The sequence below is a fragment of the Osmerus mordax genome, chromosome 2, assembly GCF_038355195.1.
Source record: "Osmerus mordax isolate fOsmMor3 chromosome 2, fOsmMor3.pri, whole genome shotgun sequence".
NCBI lineage: Eukaryota > Metazoa > Chordata > Actinopteri > Osmeriformes > Osmeridae > Osmerus > Osmerus mordax.
Genome location: NC_090051.1, coordinates 12,920,054 through 12,941,338, shown reverse-complemented (window position 1 = coordinate 12,941,338; position 21,285 = coordinate 12,920,054). Strand labels below are relative to the sequence as shown.

The 21,285-nt window shown below is 41.7% G+C and overlaps 1 protein-coding gene across 1 annotated transcript in view; it reads right to left on the bottom strand.

Annotated features, from left to right (window-relative positions):
- Positions 1-20,873, bottom strand: part of arhgap15 (Rho GTPase activating protein 15) — a 39,478-nt gene extending 18,605 nt beyond the window's left edge. Inside the window, exons 1-9 of the mRNA XM_067256198.1 lie at positions 20,780-20,873; positions 19,449-19,623; positions 17,209-17,274; positions 16,790-16,939; positions 14,917-15,006; positions 5,539-5,637; positions 5,096-5,249; positions 3,238-3,360; positions 1,148-1,246 (exon numbers count right to left, since the gene is read on the bottom strand). Of these exons, the coding sequence (XP_067112299.1) occupies positions 1,148-1,246; positions 3,238-3,360; positions 5,096-5,249; positions 5,539-5,637; positions 14,917-15,006; positions 16,790-16,939; positions 17,209-17,274; positions 19,449-19,623; positions 20,780-20,793 (970 nt within the window). The 5' untranslated portion in view covers positions 20,794-20,873. The remainder of the gene's footprint in view (positions 1-1,147; positions 1,247-3,237; positions 3,361-5,095; positions 5,250-5,538; positions 5,638-14,916; positions 15,007-16,789; positions 16,940-17,208; positions 17,275-19,448; positions 19,624-20,779) is intronic.
- Positions 20,874-21,285: the final 412 nt, after the last annotated feature.

The window sequence follows — 21,285 nt, the reverse complement described above, 5'->3', positions numbered from 1 at the left end:
TGTTGTGTGAGCCACCCTCACTAGGACTCTGGTGTCATTGCCGCCCTGGGCAGAGGTAAGGGAGATGGGGCGACACTCTCTCTGCCCTTTATATTGATTGTTCTAATGAATGTCCAGATTTGCCGGCAGTTGACAGTGTCTCGCAGTGTTCTGCTGTCACTGGTGGGGTGACTAGAGGACATGGCCAGCTTGAAAGAGTGAAGAAGACAGAGATGTTTGACTTAAAAGGGATTCTTGTAGCATCGTATTTCCGGGCTGAGTTCAGATGTCCAGATGGATTTGGGCCCACACTTTGGCCCTTTGTTTGCTTCTAAAGCAGTCAAAAGCTATTAATCTCTCCTCTCTGTGCATCAAAAGCACAACCGACGGCCCCCAAACATTTTTTGTTTGTTTGTGCTGAAAGCTTTATTTACTTGCACACTCAAGAACGTGATGTATCGAGAAACATAACAGATCTGTAAATAATCACAGCAGTTAAAAGAAGTTCTTAATCAGTATTATTTTCTCAGCCAGTTTATCGGTTCACCGCAATTTTACCCTGAGATAACTAATAGTCCAGAATAAATGTTCAGCCAAAACCACAAACGGAACCCATTACACAAACACATAATTCAGTCTCAATTTCGGTGCGTTGTAAACAGTCTGAAGTGGACTTGGATTTGGATAGGAACCAGGAGCGAGTGATTTGGGATGCCGGAGAGCTTTCTCCTGAGGGCTCTGCCCCTTCGACTCTGCAGCTATGCGAGGGAGCCTGGGAAACTGCTGAGCAGACACGCTGGGAGGCGACGCTAAAAGTCAATGACCGAGACGCAAGTATTATAAAACAGATACGTTTGACTACGGATCTCGTCAAATGAGCCCAAAAAACGTCAACAGCGGAGAAGGAGAGTATAAACACAGAGAGGATGCAGAAGGCCTGACCGGGACATCGGGAGACAGAGGCACAGCAGAGGTGGTGAGCCCTGGGACAGGATGCTGAAGGGAGGAGCCCTCAAACTCCCAACACTCCCCCCCCCCCCAAAAAGCGAGAGACAAGGAAATGTATACCTCAGCTCACCATGCACTCTTCAGCTCTCAGCCATTGCAGGACTAACACACAAAGAATCTCATTTTTGGTGATAGAAATGCAATACAGTGTAGTTCATACCTCTTTTCTCGACGGCCTCCACACACAGCTTGACGAACCTTGGCACCAGCGTTTCTTCCCTCTCACAAAGCGTCAACAAGTGGCACCCAAACACTCGATCTGGAGGAGAGGGACATGTTTTTTGTCATTTTAAAAACCTCCTTTCACAGGACCAGAATCACTGAAGTAGGCAGCCAGAGAGGCAACAGTGGGAGTAATCACAGCAAACATCATCATTACAGGTACTAAGTCCCATTAACAGTAGTTTTCAGTGATTCATTACATCTGACTCACACCCTTACTTAAGTCTCAAGGTGATTTCTCCAAACTGCGTACACGTCATCACAACACAGAATAAACAAACGAACAGTTAACCACACACTTTTTTATCGCAGCATTTTTTCCCATGAACCTTGAGTCCATGGAGCGTCTCTAGTGTAATCAGATGGTGGGCGGGATCACATTCTCTGCCCTTATATGGGCCTTCCCACCGCTCCATCACCCTGCTTTTGTTCATTTAACTCAAGTGTGAAATAACCTCAATCAGTCCCAACAGGCCATACATTCAGGTTCTATGCAGAGACTAACTTTAACCAGTCATACTGCAGTGGTTGCCCTCCATAATAATGTCTAAAAAAAATCTACTATTAGTAAAGCACACATTGAACTGAGACCCATTTCTCACTATGCACAGAGGCTGTCATTCTCTCTCTCTCTCTCTCTCTCTCTCTCTCTCTCTCTCTCTCTCTCTCTCTCTCTCTCTCTCTCTCTCTCTCTCACACACTCTTTCTGGATCAGTCTTTCTCTTTCTTTTTCCTCTCTCTCTCACCCCTACTCTCTCTCTTCCCCTCACTCTTTCTGTCTATCTCTCTCTGTCTCTCTCATCCACGTGCTTGTGTCCTGATATCGGGCCCCTCCGCCAGAGCCGTCTGCGTGAGCCTGTGCAACATCAAAGACCTCCCTCTCTTGTTTACCCACTAGAGGGGAGGGTGCACCAAATACATACATGACTGCGAGCAAGGCACCTTTGCATACAAAGTACGCCTCTCCTAGCGCTCCACAGATAAGCGGAGAGGGGGGGCAAGAGTGGGGAGGGGGGAGAAAGGGGGGGGGGGGGGGGGGGCAGAGAAATGGAGCAAAATTACTCCTCCTGAAGGAATTCAAATAACCCTCCTTTTGCATGGATTTAATTTGCATTCTGAAGAATGATAGGGGGTAGGGAGGAGAGGGATGGGGGGGCGGGGGGGCGGGGGGGGCATGCGGCTGATTTTAGGAAGCACACTCTCTGAAGTGACTTGCCCACCAGCTCTGCCAAAAGGACAGTCTGGGGGCCACCTGCCCCAGTCCTTAATCCAGAAGTATTTCATTTATTCCGTCAATAACGTCCTCTCCCTTTGATCTACCATTTGTCCCGTGGACACAACATTAAAGGCTCTCCTTGAAGCTGAGGGAAACTCCAAATACCGTTACCTTCTTCTAAGGATTGCAAATGTGCTTAAATATGCCCTTTAATGGTGTATTTTCCTTCAACCGTGAGCTCAATAAATTAGTTCCCCCCTTTGAGGAATGGATTCTGTGGTTGCTGCAATGGATTGGTGTGGTTTGTTAGAGAAAAATGCAGTGGTTTAATTTTATCAATCTCTGTTGTTCTTTGACTCCTAATATGTCAGGGGAAGAGAACAAACTATATTCATTATTACATGATTATAATCAATTACTAAGTAAATTATCTATCATAAAATTGAAGTACTACAGATGCAGATTGTTTTTTTAAATGAGCAACTTTAAAAATAACAGTGACAAATGACATGACAAAAAAACAGCCGATGGTAGATTAGTGTTCACAATAATGTGGTATTAATGTATAAAAACATTTATTTCTTTTTTTCCCCGAACCTTCAAATGGTGTCCAAACCTCCCTGCTTCTGTTTGTACTGACGACAACGCTCACAATTTCCATCTTTTAAGTGGAGCTCAGTGGTAGAGCATTTGCCTCCACAGCACTTGATCCCTGGTTCAAATTCCACCCCTTGTATGTTGCTTTGGATAAAAGCATCAGTTAAGTGAATGTTATATTGAGTTATAGCTGTAAATTGAATGTAGATGTAGACCTTTGATGATGCCTTTCTCTTGCAGGGTCTTCATAGAAGGCCGCCTGGTGATGAACTTCTTCAGTCTGTTCTTCACACCGTTTTTGTCGGCACTGTCTGAGGCGCTGTAGTTGAGCTTGGGGACTAAATGGTTAAAAACAAACACAGGCAAGGAAGGACAAAGTCACATACTTGATTCAGTTGATATTTTCTGGTTTATTTAATTTGATAATAAACGTAACCACTGTGCTAATAAAGGAATCTGCCTCAACAAAGGCAGTGAAGAGTTGGCTAGATTTGGTTCTAGACATGACTGAACTCTACAGATCAAACACAGGTCATTGCAACATATACATGTTAAGGCCAAATATGTTATTGTGGTATGAATACAGTATCTGGAGTTTAGAAGTGCTAATATATTCCTAGACATGGTGGTAGGTTGTGGTGGTTACTTGAATTTCTTTTCAAATGAGGTTTCATGAACCATAACTCACCACATAAAACAATGTTTGATAGATTATATTTATAATTTGGAGCAATACTTTTTAATGTAACGCTTCATATACCTTCTATAATCTCACATTCTCATATGACTTCAATACAGGACCAGTTGAAAGCAGTTCTCTACCTGATAATTCCCTGGCCCTTCCCTTCCCCAACTCCACAGTTACTTATTCATCAGCCCTCCTTCCAGGAGCCTCCCTCATGGCTGTATATTTCTATAATTCATTCCAATTGAACTTTTACGTGTCATGAGGAATTCCCTACAGTTTTTTTGAAAGACTGGGGCAGCTTGTCATTTTGATAGAAAACGAACATTGCGGCTCCCAAATGAATCAGAACGACCTATTTAGTCTCCGGCTCAGCTTTGCTACCCAGGAAACACACGTTTCTGAGCTACGTGAACAAGAACTGGTGTTCTGTGTCCCATGTGGGTGCGCAGCCAAGAATAGGATGTGTATTAGTTAGGTTGTGAGTATGCTTGCAAGGTCTGTGAGGCTTCACCAGATTCAGTACAGAGTATGTGCAGTACATAGTGTGTTGAAATACAGCAGGAGATTAGAACAATACTGTCGACCAGACTATCAGAATGCATACGTTAGGATTTATAGACTAATACCAAAGCCAAAAGCTGAAGGATGCTCAACAGCTTAGATAACTGACTGTCCCCTTCATGTCTTCATGTTAACGAGAATATAGCCAGAATCAAAGGCGGAATCAAGATAACAATAAGAGACTGGATCTTGGCCTCAATGTCCCTCGTCTCTAATTAGGATTTTAATATGATCACCCAACATCAATATATTCCTCTTGCAGCGCTTAAGGTGACGAGATTGATTTGAACCATTGACAGGGATTAACATAATTGCTACTTGACATATGCTGACATAATGCTAATTAGCATGTTCTTGTGTCATGGTTCTAGGCCTTGGTCATAATTGAAATTAACAGTCACCACCGATTTTGGGCATATTTATAAAAACACACAAAATGCCAAAGAAAATCTGAGAAATGTGTCAAGCTGAGTTACTTATGCTGGAAATGACCGCTCAAGTAAAGTGGAAATATGTTAGTTAACACGTAAGCAATCGGTCGACTTATAGTGCTAAATTTATACACTGAGTATATACCTAGTTCAGATCAGTGTTATACAAAAAACATTTTGAAAATACCAATTCAAAACAACTATGAATGCATTATGTTTGATCCCTATACCTTGGAGGGAAAATGTGTAGGCCTGCAGACTACATAAAAACAGTTTCTGAATGATGAAACTGTTGCTGCATTACTCCTTGTTTTGAGCAAACTGATTAGCAACAGGAACACTGCAGAGGGAGATAAGAAATTGGTGAACTAGGTAACATTGTGGAAAACTCACGGATAGAGTGTCTATTTCCAGGTTTGCGTTCCTTGGTGCTGGAGCGGGCAGGGCCATCTCTTGGCAGAGAGCGGCTGGTTCTTGGCAGGTACTCTGAGCTGTTTGACCTCCGCAGCCCCCCCCTGCCACCGGCAGGCCCCCCAGCTGCCCCGGACTAGGAAAGAAAACAGGTTATGACCTCTGGGGAGCGAAAGGCCAAAGACTGCATAACTTTGGTGTTTTATTCAAAATATTCTCTTTACAATTCTCTGTATGCTGAGGAAGAATTTTTATGTTTGACCTGTTAAATTGTGCATAAATTATGGATTTTTTACATTGGATTTTGAACATTTACTTTGAGCTATTATGCAGTGTATGACTTACAGTAAATTCTTGAATCCTAATATTTTAGAAAGATTGTATGCTCATTGGACACCAGGAAGAGTGCATAGACTGCTACTCACCAAGCTGTCAACTCTCTGTTTTACAGCATCGTGCCATTTACAGATTGTAGGGTAACTGTCAGCCTGGAGAAGAAACTCACTTCCCAAACTGGTTGTTATCTGCAATCAGGAGAGGAAAACCAACTAAACAAATGTGTAAGTATCTATGACAAGGTTTAATCGTAATAATCACATAATATTTAACAACATTTTGTGGTTAGTATATTTATATTTAAATATTTTACAAAACAGGTGCACACATTGCAACTTCTGGCTTTATGTTATTTAATTTCTGTACATGTTCAGGGTCTGGTAGAAGTCTTATGTCTGGTTTGCCTGTGTATGCTTGCTGTGTGACAACAAGCTCACGTTGTAAAGAGTGTATGCCAAAGAAAGAGACAAATGCAGACTGTCTCCTCAGAGGGGAAAACACAATTAGTGTGATACTTGTCATATTAATATTGGTCCTGCTCTGCAGCTCTCCAATGGTGCAGTAACAGAGTTTGGCGCCGTCAAATGAAATAACTGTGCTGTTGGTGAAAGTCTTTCAGAAACCATGGCATCAAGGTCAGCACTGTCAAGTGCGATTGAAATTACACAGACAAAATAACACGTTTGTAAGTAAAATGGCAAACATATCAGCAATGTAACAAAAATAGTGTTCGATATGGCAAACTCCAATATAGCAAACCTTAACCTCCTTCATAAGATCTTCCCCTGTTTTAGCTGTTGTATGTTGCCTGTTTTGTCAAGTCTCCACTGAAATAGAGTTTATATCTCAATGGATTACATATATTACAAAATGAAATAAAATCGGTGTGTTTGGTCCTTCAGTCTTTGTCAAAACAATATTTTCTGCATGACGTATGAAGGTTTGGGACCTTCAGTACAGTAACCTTTTCCATTTTTATTCCTACATCTTCTTAATCTGGCACGAAAAGCCTGACCACGGTAGTAATTATTTTTGTCACCCAAAACCTTTTAACAAATTCTGAGAAGGAAATTTCATATTTTATCAGCCACGGTGCTCTCAAAGTCATCCGTAGCCTCGGGGAATCACTACCCACATCTTCCTGTCTCGATATTCCACCCGAGAGACCGGGCGACCCTACGTGGACCTTCAAAGTTTCGGACTGTTTGGAGCTGACTTTTCCAGACTTCATTACAAACCGTCAGGAGCGGTTAGGCAGCATCCTTTTGTGATGCCAGATATAAAAAATGGGGAATGGTTACGGGCGCGATCCTTGTCAGAGTGTGTTTGCGGCCGCTCTCTTCTTGAGTTACAAGCATCTGAACAAGCATGTTTGCTCTGGAACATTGTTTTTCCTGGAGGCCGCCCCGGGATGTGCAAGTAATAGGGTTTGCTTTCGTGCTGCATTGCGGGGGACAGGTTATGAAGAGACTGGTGCACGCGCTCAGTACAAATACACAAACCCACGGCTGTGTGGATGTTCTCTCCCTCAAACACTTTGATATTTGTACCACACATGGGGTAATTATATCTGACATGAAGACAGATCATGAGGGGTACCTTGCATGTAGACCCTAGGCGTAATAACTGCAAGAAAAACCAAACAAGCATTCAGGTCCTTATCTGTTGTTGCTTGTTTCACTCATTCTCTCTGTGTCTAACAAGACCATAATGGACTTGGATAGGTTGTTTCGTAACGTCAGTTAGATGTCTTAGCATACATTTTGCATTAGCTCCAGTCTGTTCCTCTCATGAATGTTACATGGTGGACACAGTGAGCTCCTTCTCTCATCCCAATGGAGACGGCACTACCTTCAGATGGGATAAGCGTATGCATGTTTCATCCTTTCATTCCTGGCTCTCTGCCTTTCAGAATTATGGCATCTCTTTTCAGGGGCTGTGTATCATTCATAGGTAGAATAGTAAAACTTAAGAGTTTCTGCTTATCAAGAACATTTGAAGTGACCTGGTACAAAACGAAATCCCCAGTGAGTTGAAAATGTGCACAGAATACAGTAAATAGGAAATGTTCTGTTGCACCACACTTGGGTGTCAGGTCTAAAAGCCTAAACCAAAATAAATGACTTTTTAGTTTCCTGAAAGTTGTTATCTTCAAATCCGATGGCTCAAATCATAGTGGATACAGTGAAATCCTACTCCTATCGAATTGTATGAAAGTGGTATTTAACATGCATTCTGGGCAACAGCCATTTGGAAATACATCCTGAACATTTGATCTTTTTTCTCTTCCGCTGTCATCTTGAAAACAGAAGTCTTCCATTGAAATGTCTGGCTTATACCAAAGTCTATCTGACTTCCTGATAAGGACGAGAGCGTCTCTCTGAAGTTTAATCAAAAAAGGGAGGGCAAACTGCTTAAAAATATATCAAACATCTTTTTTAGGCACTGTGCGGTCAAAGATGCATTAAAGATTATCAAAAGACGACAGTGAAGACATGACAGCGCCCTCTCTGACTCTATTCATTCTGTTAATGAAAAAAGGAGATAAGCTTCTTCAAATAAATACAGCCATATCAAGCCCTATGTCTTCATGTGAGCTATCCTAATCTCAACCAGCACAAAGGTACAGTGTGTGTTCCTCCGCCCCTCACGTCAGGCTGGTGTAGTAGGTTGGGTGGCGAACCCGCTGTAATACGCCTTGATGTTAATCCTGACGTGTGGCAGGCCTCTCGAACCGAAGTTTGTGATTTTAATTAGCATGGTCATTTCATTCTCAGGCAAATGTTTGCTTGGGATGCTAATGTGAATGAAAGCAAATAGATCCCCTGCAGGCCTCTCGAGCCGCCAGACCAAATAGAGGAGAGCCGAGCTCAGGGAAGCTAATCAAACACTGACGTCAAGATATCTACAGTCAAACAAAACTGATACAGGGAAATGTACAGTCACTGATATTGAATTAGCTATGGCAAATATGATTGGAGATAGGTAGTATACATTTGGAATAACAGTGATCATCCTTACAAACAGATTGAGAGTCTAGAAAAACCTGAGGACTTGAAGAGGGTTATCAGATTAGAGAAAATTATGAAAGGCCAAGACACCAGTGGTCCAAACAGAGTGAGACTTTAAGACCATATATAGGCTGTATAGTTTATATTCATAAAATAACTTTCTACACTGCCATTATATAACAAAACTAGTTTCTGTGTATCTTTCAGAAGTGAAAGGAAGTTACAGTAACCAGTGCAAAGTACTGTTTTGCATTTAGAAATGAAAAAGAATACGTAATAAATCACTTTTTTTCATCACATTTCTTAATAAAGAGGACGTTGAATGTCTGGGTCTTATTTTGACTGGAGCCATTAATATTTAAATATGCACAGCGGTGCAGAGAGAAGAGTGCCATTTGTGCCTTTACATTTGCATTTGGCTCTTAAATTAAACATTAATTATGGTTCTTCATAAAGGAACAATGCAACTTTGAAGCATTCTACTTTGCCAAGTTAATTATTTCCAATTTGCAACAAAATATCTGTGAATGTGTCAAACAGCGATGAAACAGCTCACATAGATAAAAGTTCTTGGAATCAAAGTGGAAATAGTCAGAGTATAAACAGAATCTAAGCGCTTGTGTTTCGTCTCCTCTGACCTGAGTGGAATGCTAATGTTCAAGACTATAGTCTGAACATGTGATTGCGATATCCACATTTGACTTTGTTTATACAAATTGTGAAAAGCAGCTGACCACACACCGTTACCCACAACTCCCTTTCCTTGCAGTCTCCTTGCTTAACTGAATGGAAATTAATCTGAATTTGTTTTCCGATGCGTCACATACTTCGTTGAAGGTAACAGGCTGAATGCAGCTCCATGCATGTTTGGCCTGAGTTAAGTCCCTTGGTTTTACTGAAGAACTTCATTTCAAAGTTGTAATCTCCAAGGCAATCTGCTGCTGGAGGTTTAAACCCTATAAACAGAATCTAAGCGCTTGTGTTTCGTCTCCTCTGACCTGAGTGGAATGCTAATGTTCAAGACTATAGTCTGAACATGTGATTGCGATATCCACATTTGACTTTGTTTATACAAATTGTGAAAAGCAGCTGACCACACACCGTTACCCACAACTCCCTTTCCTTGCAGTCTCCTTGCTTAACTGAATGGAAATTAATCTGAATTTGTTTTCCGATGCGTCACATACTTCGTTGAAGGTAACAGGCTGAATGCAGCTCCATGCATGTTTGGCCTGAGTTAAGTCCCTTGGTTTTACTGAAGAACTTCATTTCAAAGTTGTAATCTCCAAGGCAATCTGCTGCTGGAGGTTTAAACCCTTTCTGCCGTTTTGGCGATTAACACACTGCGCTTTCACTGTCTTTCTGAAGAACCAAATTAATGCCCATCTCAATGTAAGCTGCTTTGAAGAGTAAGGGCCACACCACAAATACCTTTTCTCTGGTTTGTGGTTCAAGCAGGCAGTACACTTCCAGAGACTCTCTTTAGTTCCATGAATATTAGAAGGTACCTTTCACTGAAACACAAATGCCATCAACTGAATGTTGATCCAACACAAGAACAACAATGTGTAGTGTTTCCATACTCCCCTCCACTCTTAACACAATGTTGGAATGCTGTGTGATCAGATAAAGAGCTTTGTTTAACAGTGTGATTTCCGGCTGTGTGCTACAGTAATGCTGTTGATGTGATTGGAGGGGGGGCTCACATATCAGCTAGTGCATGACTAGGTGATGTTTTGTGTTCATCTAGGACGTCTGCCAGCAGACTCCCGACGTGTTGCCATAAAGTATCTGCGCTGAAAAGGGAAAAATACGAGTAGAGGAAACCATTTTTTAAGACTTTCATGGCTAGAGGGAGGAAAAAGTTGTTCCTCCAGCTTCTGAAAAATCCCAACATCCAACTGTCTCATGACAAGCACAACATCACACCAATGTTCTTCAGTTTTCTGTCCTGCCTTCCACCAACTCCAACCTTATCTGAAGCCCTTAGCTTCAGCAAGCCTGCAGGGTCAGTCAGACTGGCTCCTTGTCATCAAGTCACAGTGTAACATGTCAGCTTGAGCTAGTCCCCGTGAGGTGAGCACCGCACGCCCGTTAGGATCACGCTGTTAAGATCCTGAACTCCCCCAGTTTCGTCACCGTGGAGACGTGCATTGCTACAATATGGTAGACGTCTCTGTGGCGTGGTGTGTGGGCACCGTGCTGTCAGCCTCTGTCTCCCTCTCAGGAGGGGACAGGACAGACAGGAAGGAGAGCAGGGAGAGAGGCGAGGCAACAGATCAACCAAGTACAGCTGTCATACGTATCAATTATGTAGATATAACTTACAATAACTCATCATTGGTGTAAATCACAGCACAAATGAGTGTCGAGGCATTAACTGTACTAGTCTTTTTGACGTCTTTATCATAAATCAAAGTCAAACATTGTGTGTGTGTTTGTATGGGGGGGGGGGGGGGGGGGGGCACCTTTATCTGTGTGTGAAGTGGTCTCTATTTTGGGCCAGAGCCAGTCCTATTCACAACTGTAATCAGGGTTGGTCATCAGGAAGCAATCAAGAACCGTGAGCTTAAGACGGATAGCATTAAAGTACTCAGGTCAGCGGCTTTGGACGATTACATCCTGTCATCAGCGCGCCAGAGGGCAGTTCTCACAGGACACGGTAGCCACAGCACCGCACACTGCTAAACCTGCCCCAGGGTACCCACAGTGGTTTGCATACATTATATTCTAATTACGGATTAATGACTTCTAATATCTGTTGTTATTATCTGACTGAGTACTGTATCAGGGGAAGGAGATACCCCAGATATGGGGTCTTGACCAATTTCATGTTATTTAGAGACATTTGGTGCGTTTGTCTGTCAGATAAGTTAGGTTTATGGTAAATCTATTTCATTTTACTGAGCTGAAGAATATTTTAACAATGATGTTACCCTCAAGGCCTGGTCTTCGCCAAACCATCTTGCCAGCGTAATTCACCTTTAACTGTGACTGGAATGGGAGGTGGTGTTACGGGTCTTTGTAGGAGCTGAAACTTTCTTACGACCAGTCCAGACTTTCAGTACTGGTGGCAGGTTAATGTTTCCTCTCTGCAGTGGACTCATTATTTTCTAGCCCGGGGCGCAATTTCATCATCTTTGGCTGTTTTCTGTCGTTTAGTTTGTTGTTTTGGAGTCTGTTTTCCGTATTATAACAGCAAGAACGTCTGTTTGTCAGAACAGAGAGGGTACCGGGAGCTCACAGTGCGCGTCGCCTGAAACTCAAAAGAATCAATTAGTGATGAGAGAGGAATGCAAGTCTTTGTGGTAGAGGCCAGTTGATAAAACCAGACGCCTCTGACATCACATTAAAGTTGTCTCTCTTTCTTCTGGGGAGAGGCCGCTATTCTGACTTTTCTCCTCCTTTTGTTATTTGCTTTTAACTCTCTCAAGCCAGACACACACTTACATATTCAGAAATACATGAAAAATGCATGACCACTTATTCAAAGTTGGTCGCCTTTGATTCCTTGAGCAATGTCAAAAATATTTCTAGTTTTATTAGCCTCAAGGGAACCTTTTTGAGCCGTTGGTGATTCAAAAACTTTCAACATAATCAATGCTGATAACGTAGTTATAGAAAAACAAATAATGAATTGAAAGTATCATCAATAGATTCTACTCAGCCATAACATTAAATTTTACATTTACATTTAGTCATTTAGCAGACGCTCTTATCCAGAGCGACTTACAGTAAGTACAGGGACATTCTCCCCAAGGCAAGTAGGGTGAAGTGCCTTTCCCAAGGACACAACGTCATTTGGCACGGCCGGGAATCGAACTGGCAACCTTCAGATAACTAGCCCGATTCCCTCAGCCACCTGACTCCCTGACGATAAAATGTCTTCTGGTTCCATGTTATTTTACTTCCCATTCTTTCCCATTTGTAAAATCCTTTTGTTCGTATCTTTTCATAAATTCAGACTAGATAGCAGTGCGAGTGCCACAGAATGTTTGCATTGTGCTGTTTAAAAATAAACGTATGAGAACCAACTCTCACTGCGGTTGTGTTCACAGACAGTACTTCCTGTGGGTCCTCTTGTTGTGCTGAACTTGACACAGTCACAGCAGAGGCAGCAGTGGCTCTCTCACCACCACCTCCACTAACAACCTTCCACATTTCCATTTGATTTATTTAGTAAACGCTTGTATCCAAGGCGACAAATCGTGCATAGAAAGTTCAGCAGATAATCATGTACCAGAAGTGCACAGAACGGTTTTTCAACCTTGTAGCCTCACAGCTCTTGTTTCTAGCCCTGTCCATGGCTGCATTCTTTCTGTGAACATGGAACAAAATCTTAATGTCCCTGAGGTGTCTAAGGAATTGAAGTTCAAAAGAGCAGAGCACCCTCTCGGCGAGCCAGGAAGGTCTCTGGTTCTCTCTGTCAGCTGTTTGCTGTCACAGATAGGCAGGATAAAGCGCTCACAACACGAAACGTGTTCTGTTTTCAGAATCTCATATGAAGAGGACTGTGACAGTTGTTTCCTCAGTGGAGAGTGTGGAGTTACCTTGTGGGATAACAACAGGCTCTCCAAGGCTCTCCCTGTGAGGCTCACTGTGTAGAACAATAGGTAGGCGATACGCAGGGATTATGATATTGGTGAGTCAAAGGAACTGGCACATAGTGAAGTGTCAAGTGAAAAGGACTGTCACAGCTGAGTAAATACTGTCTGTGATGACAATGGCCTTAGCAGCACTCTACTTCCATCTCCATCCCCTTTCCCCTGCATGTGGAACTTGGAGGACCTGTGACACTTCCCCACAATGAGGAAAGGTGAACAAATAAACCGGGCTGATGAATAACACGACGACTACACCACCTACTTCATAGCTAGTTTCAACTATGGTTTTTTAAACACTTTTAGCTCGTCTCAGCTGCCCTCAGGCAGATCCTACAGTAAGTATGCTAATCCCTGCAGAGAGGACCTTCAGAAATTGATTGAAGCTCTCCCTCAGTTCACTGCATATTCACTAACTTTTAACTTTCAGATAAGGAAAGTGTATATATATATATACTTCTTTTTTTTCTTCCTTTCATAGGGATATTTCTTCAAGGGGTTGAGTTTCAGCTCCCCTCTATCCCTGTCAGCCATGACTTCCTGGAGGAAGAGCAGGCCTTCCTCTGAGGGGCACCAGCTCTGCCCATCTGTGAAGTGACTACTGGGGAAAACAGCTGGTCTTAGAAGAGCAAAGAGGTCTTAGAAAGTGGACACTGACTGATAGGCACAACACGGCTCAGGGTCGTGACCACCCCAGCTTTGGCCAGGCTGTGTGTTGACGACAGCACTGTCCAATAAGGACGCAGACTTACTGGAATGTGAAAAGGGAGATAGAGAGAGTGAGCAGGGCAGAAGTACTAGGGAGCGTTTTGAAACCAACTTTAAATTGCTCCACAAATTTGTCAAACGGTAAAATTAATAGTCTTCTCGTATCATCATTTGCAATCCTGCCAAACTTGTCAACTTTGTAAATCGGCCTTTGGCATGCGTGGTTCAAAAGAGCACTTATGTTGTCATGGCGCTCCACGCAGCTGAACAACACAAACCTCGGAAGTGAAAGCATGAGAAGTGGCAACATAAAAAAAAGGATGCAAATTAAAATTATTATTTTAATCACATCTATCCATCTGACGTATCTCTGCGAGGTATTGCTTATATGATAAATCACACTCTGGGATCGTGCCAAATTAACAGTAACTCTCGTTGCTAATTTTAACTATAATCCTAGTGTTGATTGACAATGTTGTCAGACCTCAGAATAGTTTTGCGTCGGCATTACAAGCACTTTTCTGTCCATGGCACTTGGATTATTTAAGATTATTCTGTAATTCCCATTTTAATCTTCCCTGCATTAAGATTTCAGAGCTGAAACGTTGTGCAGAAGAGTAGCGCACAGCAGCAATGAAGTGTCTTAAGCGTTTGATGAGATCTGAAAATCTGCTCTCATCCGCTCCCCTTTTCACCCGGTTATCTCAGAGTTCCTCCCATGAATACTTGCAATGCCAATGAATTGATCAGCAGTTTGCTTTCCTGTCTTAAGCCGTTATCAGAAAATAATCTTCAAAAGGCAATAAGAAATAGAAATTTGGACATTAAAAATCCTAAAGCTGCAAACTGAGGTCTTGGGATCTGAGGAGTGATGAGAAGATGGCCCAAAACCACCTTCAAATGTAATCAAATTCTTTGCATGAAATAAATACTTATCTGAAAACAAGTGGCTAACTCTCAAAAAGTCGGAATATTTTTTTTAAAATAATATCCTATATTCAGTGAACTTTATAATCTGAAGAAATCAACAGTGAACAAATGAATTCGACAGAACATCCTGAGCAGCGTTGTGGTAAACCAGATATGAATCTCAAAATGAATTATTTTTCCTGTTCATTCACATATAACCTAGATATTTGTATCCTACCTGAATCACATTCTTCCTGCTAGATTTCTCTGTGGTCCAATCTATGACAGCCCCACACAGGTCAACTCCTTCAGGCTTGTTTCCAGGTTTCTACAGGAAAGGAGTGAGAGGGGAGAGAGAGTTTACAGGCCTGCACTACACTCTCACCTCTGAGAGGGACAAATTCTGTCAAATTAGATATTTTTTTAATTAAATAAATAATAAGTATATTTTTGGCCGGTTTCTAAATTCATGGTATTATTTCTGAATAATCAAAAAACAAACAAATCAAATAAACGGGTTAATGTTAAAGACAAAATAATAGAAATATCAACAATCAGACCAGACCAATGAACTTCCTCTTTGGTCTAATTGCTACTGGCAAAGTTTTTAGTATCTGCGCAATAAAATGACAATGAGTTTGCATTAGTTATATTTTCAATATTCCATTCCTGCCCTTGTGCAATTAAAGTTTCTGTGTGTAACCATAGTAAAACCAGAATGCCTTTGTTTTCAGGCATAGAAAATTGTGATTTGGAGAAATGCAGCTTTTCAAGCAAGAACTAATCAAGGTAAAAGGCATGCTAACCCATTTAGATATTATTGCTTTCACTGTGGTATCAACAAATTCAAACAATGAGAAAAACGTTAAGATGCAGAAGAAAATTAAGATTATGTTACCATTTTGTTGAAGGATCTACTAAAAGAAGAAATGAAATTGCCTTATGAAACATAAATGTTTGCATGACCCCAATTGTATGTGCCAGACTCCATCCTGGAGGGAACCTACTGTTGCTACCTTGATGACCAGTTTGTGCCACAATGATGAAAGAATATTCTGGATGATGTAACATGCTGCATTGTCTCCTCTCTAATAAAAGTATTTGGAGTCATCTCACTGTCTCAGTGTCTCTGACACTGTAAAATCTGAAGTACCATTGTCAGCACTCAACAGACACATCAAAACACAGGAAGCCGTTTATCACAAGCTGAAATTAACATAAATTAAATGATTAGGCAGTTCATCTACAGCCCTCAGGGTACTGTGAGTAGCCGCTATCTGAGGGTCACCGGTCCCACACTGCACACTTCCAGAGTTTATGTTTATGCAGGAATGGCTGGATATTTGTGTCTGTAACCCAGACCTCCAACTGGCTCTTTCCAATAATGAACTATTGGAGGGGGGGGCACCGACAGACCTTGCTCTGGTGGGCCTCAGTAAGGGAGAGGGCTTTGATTAAGTCCTCGGAGCTTCATTAAAAAGCATGGCAAGCTCATTTTAGAGACACCCCTCTCCTCCGTGTCGGCAGACTGTGTCTCTCCCTCTCTCTTTCCATCTCTCTCACCCTCTCTTTCTCTTCCTCTCTCTTTCTCTTTAGCTCTCTCTCTCTCTGCATGTCAGAGGCACATCAGGGTAGGGTGGATTAAAGTCATATAGCACACACACTCATACACACACACATACACAAAAATTCATATGCATACAAACATGCATGTATACGCTCACACATGCACACACAAACACACTCACACACAAGCACACACACACCAGGGTCCGCGCCACGAGAGGGTAAACAGTTCTTCCTTGCCTTTTGATGGGGTGAGCTACAGTCCTTGGGATCAAAGCCAAAGTTAATTTGCCAGTTTGAAAAATGTGAAAATGAAAAGAAAATGGTTCATTTCTGACATCAAATTAAAATGCACATAGTGTGTGTTCACTCAACATTTGCACTCTTAATACTAATAGGCAAGTCTTCTGAAGGTTGATTTGAAGCCATAATTGAACACTGGCCCTCTCTTATACAGCCGGTTATTGTGGTCAACCCTATTCATTGATGTCACTTTTGACACTTGTATTTGATTCTTGTGTGTATGGGTGTGTGTATATAATTACCAAATTGGTTAAAGCCTCTTGCTTGCTCTCTTTGTAGAGCAGCAGTTGCTCTGAGTCCAACACCACCCAGACAGTGGTCCAGTTCTTCCTCAGTTTCTTCCCCCCTTCAGATATTTTAGCTTTGTTCAGATATTCACCCTTCAAAAGCCCCTAAAATACACACCAAACAGAAGCAGGTTACGCATAACAGATAGAAACAGAAAGCAGAGACACACAAATATTCCATAAGTATAACAGTGTACACCGTAGACCAACAAATATTTAAATAGTAAAGAAAACTAAAAAAACGTATTTTTTAAGAATAATTCAAATAAAACAACTTTATAATGATAGTTCCAGAGCTTAGCTTAGCCCCAGGGTTGTCCTCTGAGAAATAGATCTGTTTCATATCGCTCTTAGTGGGCCATAGGCGGACTTACAGGGTTGTCCAGGGCTTCACTGATGCCCAGGCCGTGCTGCGACTGGTTCCTGCGATGACGAGAAATCTACAGACCAGAAAAGAGGATCTTCTATAGAGGATGTCTATCTTTCGATCTCTCTGTATATCTATCAAGATAATCTATCTACTGTATCTATATCTATATAAATGTTTTTTTTACTAAATTAAATGAAAAAGGCAGTGCACAGTCATTAAGGATACAGATTAATATTGAGATAGAATTTATGTTGCCCACCTGGTGTAAACTGTAAACATTCTACAATTGATTCATATATTTATGTCTGATTATATGTGTATGTAGCACTGTGTATTTGGTGAATGGGACTAAGTAGCATACATAGTTAATGAATGTGATGTGCTTATAATACACTACAGATTTATCAACACATGCCCGTACTATACGTAAGACCGTTTTGTTAAAGCACTGTAGTTAATGATACGCGACTGCTCTGTGAGAGGCACCTCAACAACGCTATGCTAATCACCAACAGATAACTGACATCCATACCACAACAAAGCAAACACACAGTCTACAAAACTAATACTGCAACAACAAAATAATAATTGCTCGATGTAATCGTGTCATCCTTGACTTCTTCCTCACCCAAAACTAGGCTGTTTAAAATATACTGAGCTTGTGATGACTCTTGCTGTTGTGGTAGCACATTATAATACTATAGACATACAGAATGGAGGTTATAGTTACAATGGGATTTAATATTAATCGATTTCCTTACAAAATAAACTATGAAACTGAGGCTGACTGCTTGGTATAAACACTTGGTGTGAAGTCTGTTTGGCACAGTGCTGACCTGCCCTCTACTGTTCAAATGTGTTTCTACGGTTAAAGCATCCAAACGGTATCTTAAATTACCTCCAAATCCTCCAACATGTTTTAGGGTTATTCCTGCTGTAATTGGCTCCTATTGTAGACTGCTATTGATGCCAATAATTGGATGTCGAAGGTCACTGTCCAAGCGGGATATACTTTTCTTTTCTATGATTTTGATTTTTTTTTTTATAGATGGGATTGTGTAACTAGAAGTCCCATCTTGTGTTCAGCACAGTGCACAGTACACAAGAGGCATACTAAATGTCCTTCATAAATTAACCTTTGATTTATTTTACTGCAACAAAATGACAACTATGACCATAACCATAAACAACAGACTACACTGGGATGAAAGACTGATGCAATGTTACAGCAACCCCACACTATGCTCTGGGCTGTCTTAATGACCATGTTTATAGTCTGCAACAACCGGTTAATTATACCGAGTAGCCTTTCGCCTCTCTGCCCCCTGGAAAAACGGTATTATTGTAGTACAGTGTCTCACAAACAAGTGTCATCTGCATAATTAGCAAACAAGAGAGCTACAAAACATTGAGTCTGCACTTCTGGCTATGATAATCTCACAAATTCAGTTTGCTGTCGTTCATTCCATACTGGTGTAGGTAGATGTGACGGTGGAGCCACTGGTTAGAAAAAGGTGCTCAAACTTCTGGTCACCTACAGTGATTGCTTTGTCAATAAAATGTACTATATTTGGATGCCCCTACTGCTGTTTCACCCGTGACCTCAGTCCTTATTAAAAGATTAATGCAGGGGTCATGTCCTGTTCATTGTAAACTGATCCGTAGCTACATCATTCCAAATATGCTGCGACAGATTGCTCATTTTAGTAATAGCATCAGATGTTTGATCTCCTCACCCCTAGTTTTCCCACAGGGTCCTGTCCAGCGTAAAAAATAGATAATCAGAGTCAAGATGAGAACGATTACCTAGCACTCTACAACGCTACACCAAAAATACAGTCATGATAACTGGACTTTGAGTAAACACAGCGAATCACAGAATGGCCACCAGTTCATACCAGTTTGAGATACTAGTTCATACCAGTTTGAAATTAGGCTTTCAGCATTGTCAGTCTGAGGCTCATTCAGCACTGATAGTCTATTATAGCTACTTTGATATGGGTTAGGGTTAACCCTAACCTCCAGGACTTTCTAAATAAAACATATTGGAGCTCCACAAAACATTGTCTACCCAGGCTTCTGTCGTTTGAAGAGTCAAAAGTAAAAGTTAAACAAAGCTGGCAGTGGTACAGGTTAAAAATAACATACATGATATCAGTCATTAAGCATGTTGATTCTGTGGGGCAAATGTTCAACAAGACAAACTTGGGTTGATGAATCAGACTTGGGGCTTCTTGTACTCACAGGCTTCAGTGGGGATTCAGGCTCAGTCAGGACCATGGACTTGGTCTGGCTGAGGCGCTCCCCTGGGGTCTGGGAGGCCTTGATGCGCATCTGCACTGTACCCTGGGCCGCGCCGGTCAGCTGGCTGGGGTGGATCAAAGGAGGCTGCGTCCCGGGGCCTGTTATGCTGGTGATTCTGTGGACATACGAATCAAGAGGAGTTGCACGTGTGTTCTGAGAAGAGATGTTTATATTAGCTTCATTTTTAGGGGGGGGGGGGGGGGGGGGGGGGTTGACAGATGACAGACATGGGAGAAATGACCTACTTAATAAACCCAGTCTTAACTCTGACTGTGGGTTAGAGCCACGGTGACCGTGAAATGTAACTGTGAAATGTTAGATGTCAAATTCGAACTTGTCCTCTTAAGAGGGATTTACTATATCTCTTCTATGAAGACCTACTCAGTACTTCTTTGTTTTTCAGTCCCTTACAGGGAAAAGGGCACAGGCTATGAAAAATCAGTTTCTAAACTGGTGACTTCCTGGGCCTGGTTGCTTCATAAAAACATTGCAACATTTCTCTCTTCCTGCTGTGAGTGTGTGCCAACTAAAAGAGAAAGAAATGGGGGTCTGATGTTAAAGCCCTGTTATCTTCTGTACTTCTGTTGAACACCAACAGCGACTGACCAGATACACACACTAAAAACCTCAGTTTGGGTATCATCCTACTACAGACAGACACATAGCAACAATGTACTTAATACAAGTAGCCATTTCAAAACTATCAACAACGTTGTCTATGAATGATTACCTAATAAAAAGCAAAGTACTGCATACGTTTGTCTTTGTGCTGTGCTAGCCAAAACGAACAAGATTTGTGTTACAGGAAGTAAATCTAGACACTCCATCTCACAAGTATCTGGAACTGATGCCATGGGCCCCCAAATTCTCCAGGTTTGTGATCACATAAATATAACACAACCCTCTTTGTAACACAAAACATCACATCTCCCCTATGACTTTAAAATCATGTATATCATGTCACAGACTAACAGGAGGGAGGATCTGCAAACTTTCATTAAAACACTGTCTCCATCCTAGACTGATTTTCCTGTCATTTCACATGACATTTGGTAGGACTGAAAAACTGGTAGGATGGTGGTAGTGAACCTTAACCAAAACCAGAACAGATTATAAACATCCCTACAATGTGGCAGCTGTGCTTCCCAGACACATCCAGGATGTAGGGGCCTAAGTCACTGACACCAATCCTCGGGACTGAGATTCTACCCAACCTCACAAATATTCTGTTTAAATAAACACCAAATAAAAGGATTTCAGCGGCTTCTTACCTCGTCCCCGCCATTCCTCAACGTGCCACCGATCACAATGAGAGAGATGAAGAGTGCAAGTCTTTAATTTAGAGGAAGTGAGTCTCGTCACGTGGCACCGTGAAACTAACAAGCTTCTGCAGCCTAACCGTTGATGCCGGTGTCTATTATTGAGTTGTACGCTGCCACTTCCTGATACCACAGACATCATGGGAGAGAAACAACTGCAGCACCTTTTGAAAAAAAAAGTATAAACACCTTTAACATCTTTACAATAACACAGAAGGTGAGAGAAGCCACTTTCACAATCAATGAACATGTTAAATGTAGGTTCATAAATCAGTCAACTTGCTATATGCATGTAAATCCTGTCTGCAGAGACTGAGTCTGCAATACTCTTGTGGTTTTCCGCTTTTCTCATCAGAGCATTTTTAGAAACAGCTTGTGTCAGAACACCCGTGCCGTTTCTAGTAGTGTGACACACGGAACAGCACTGTGTGCTAGGAGATGGGTGACTTAATTTTAGG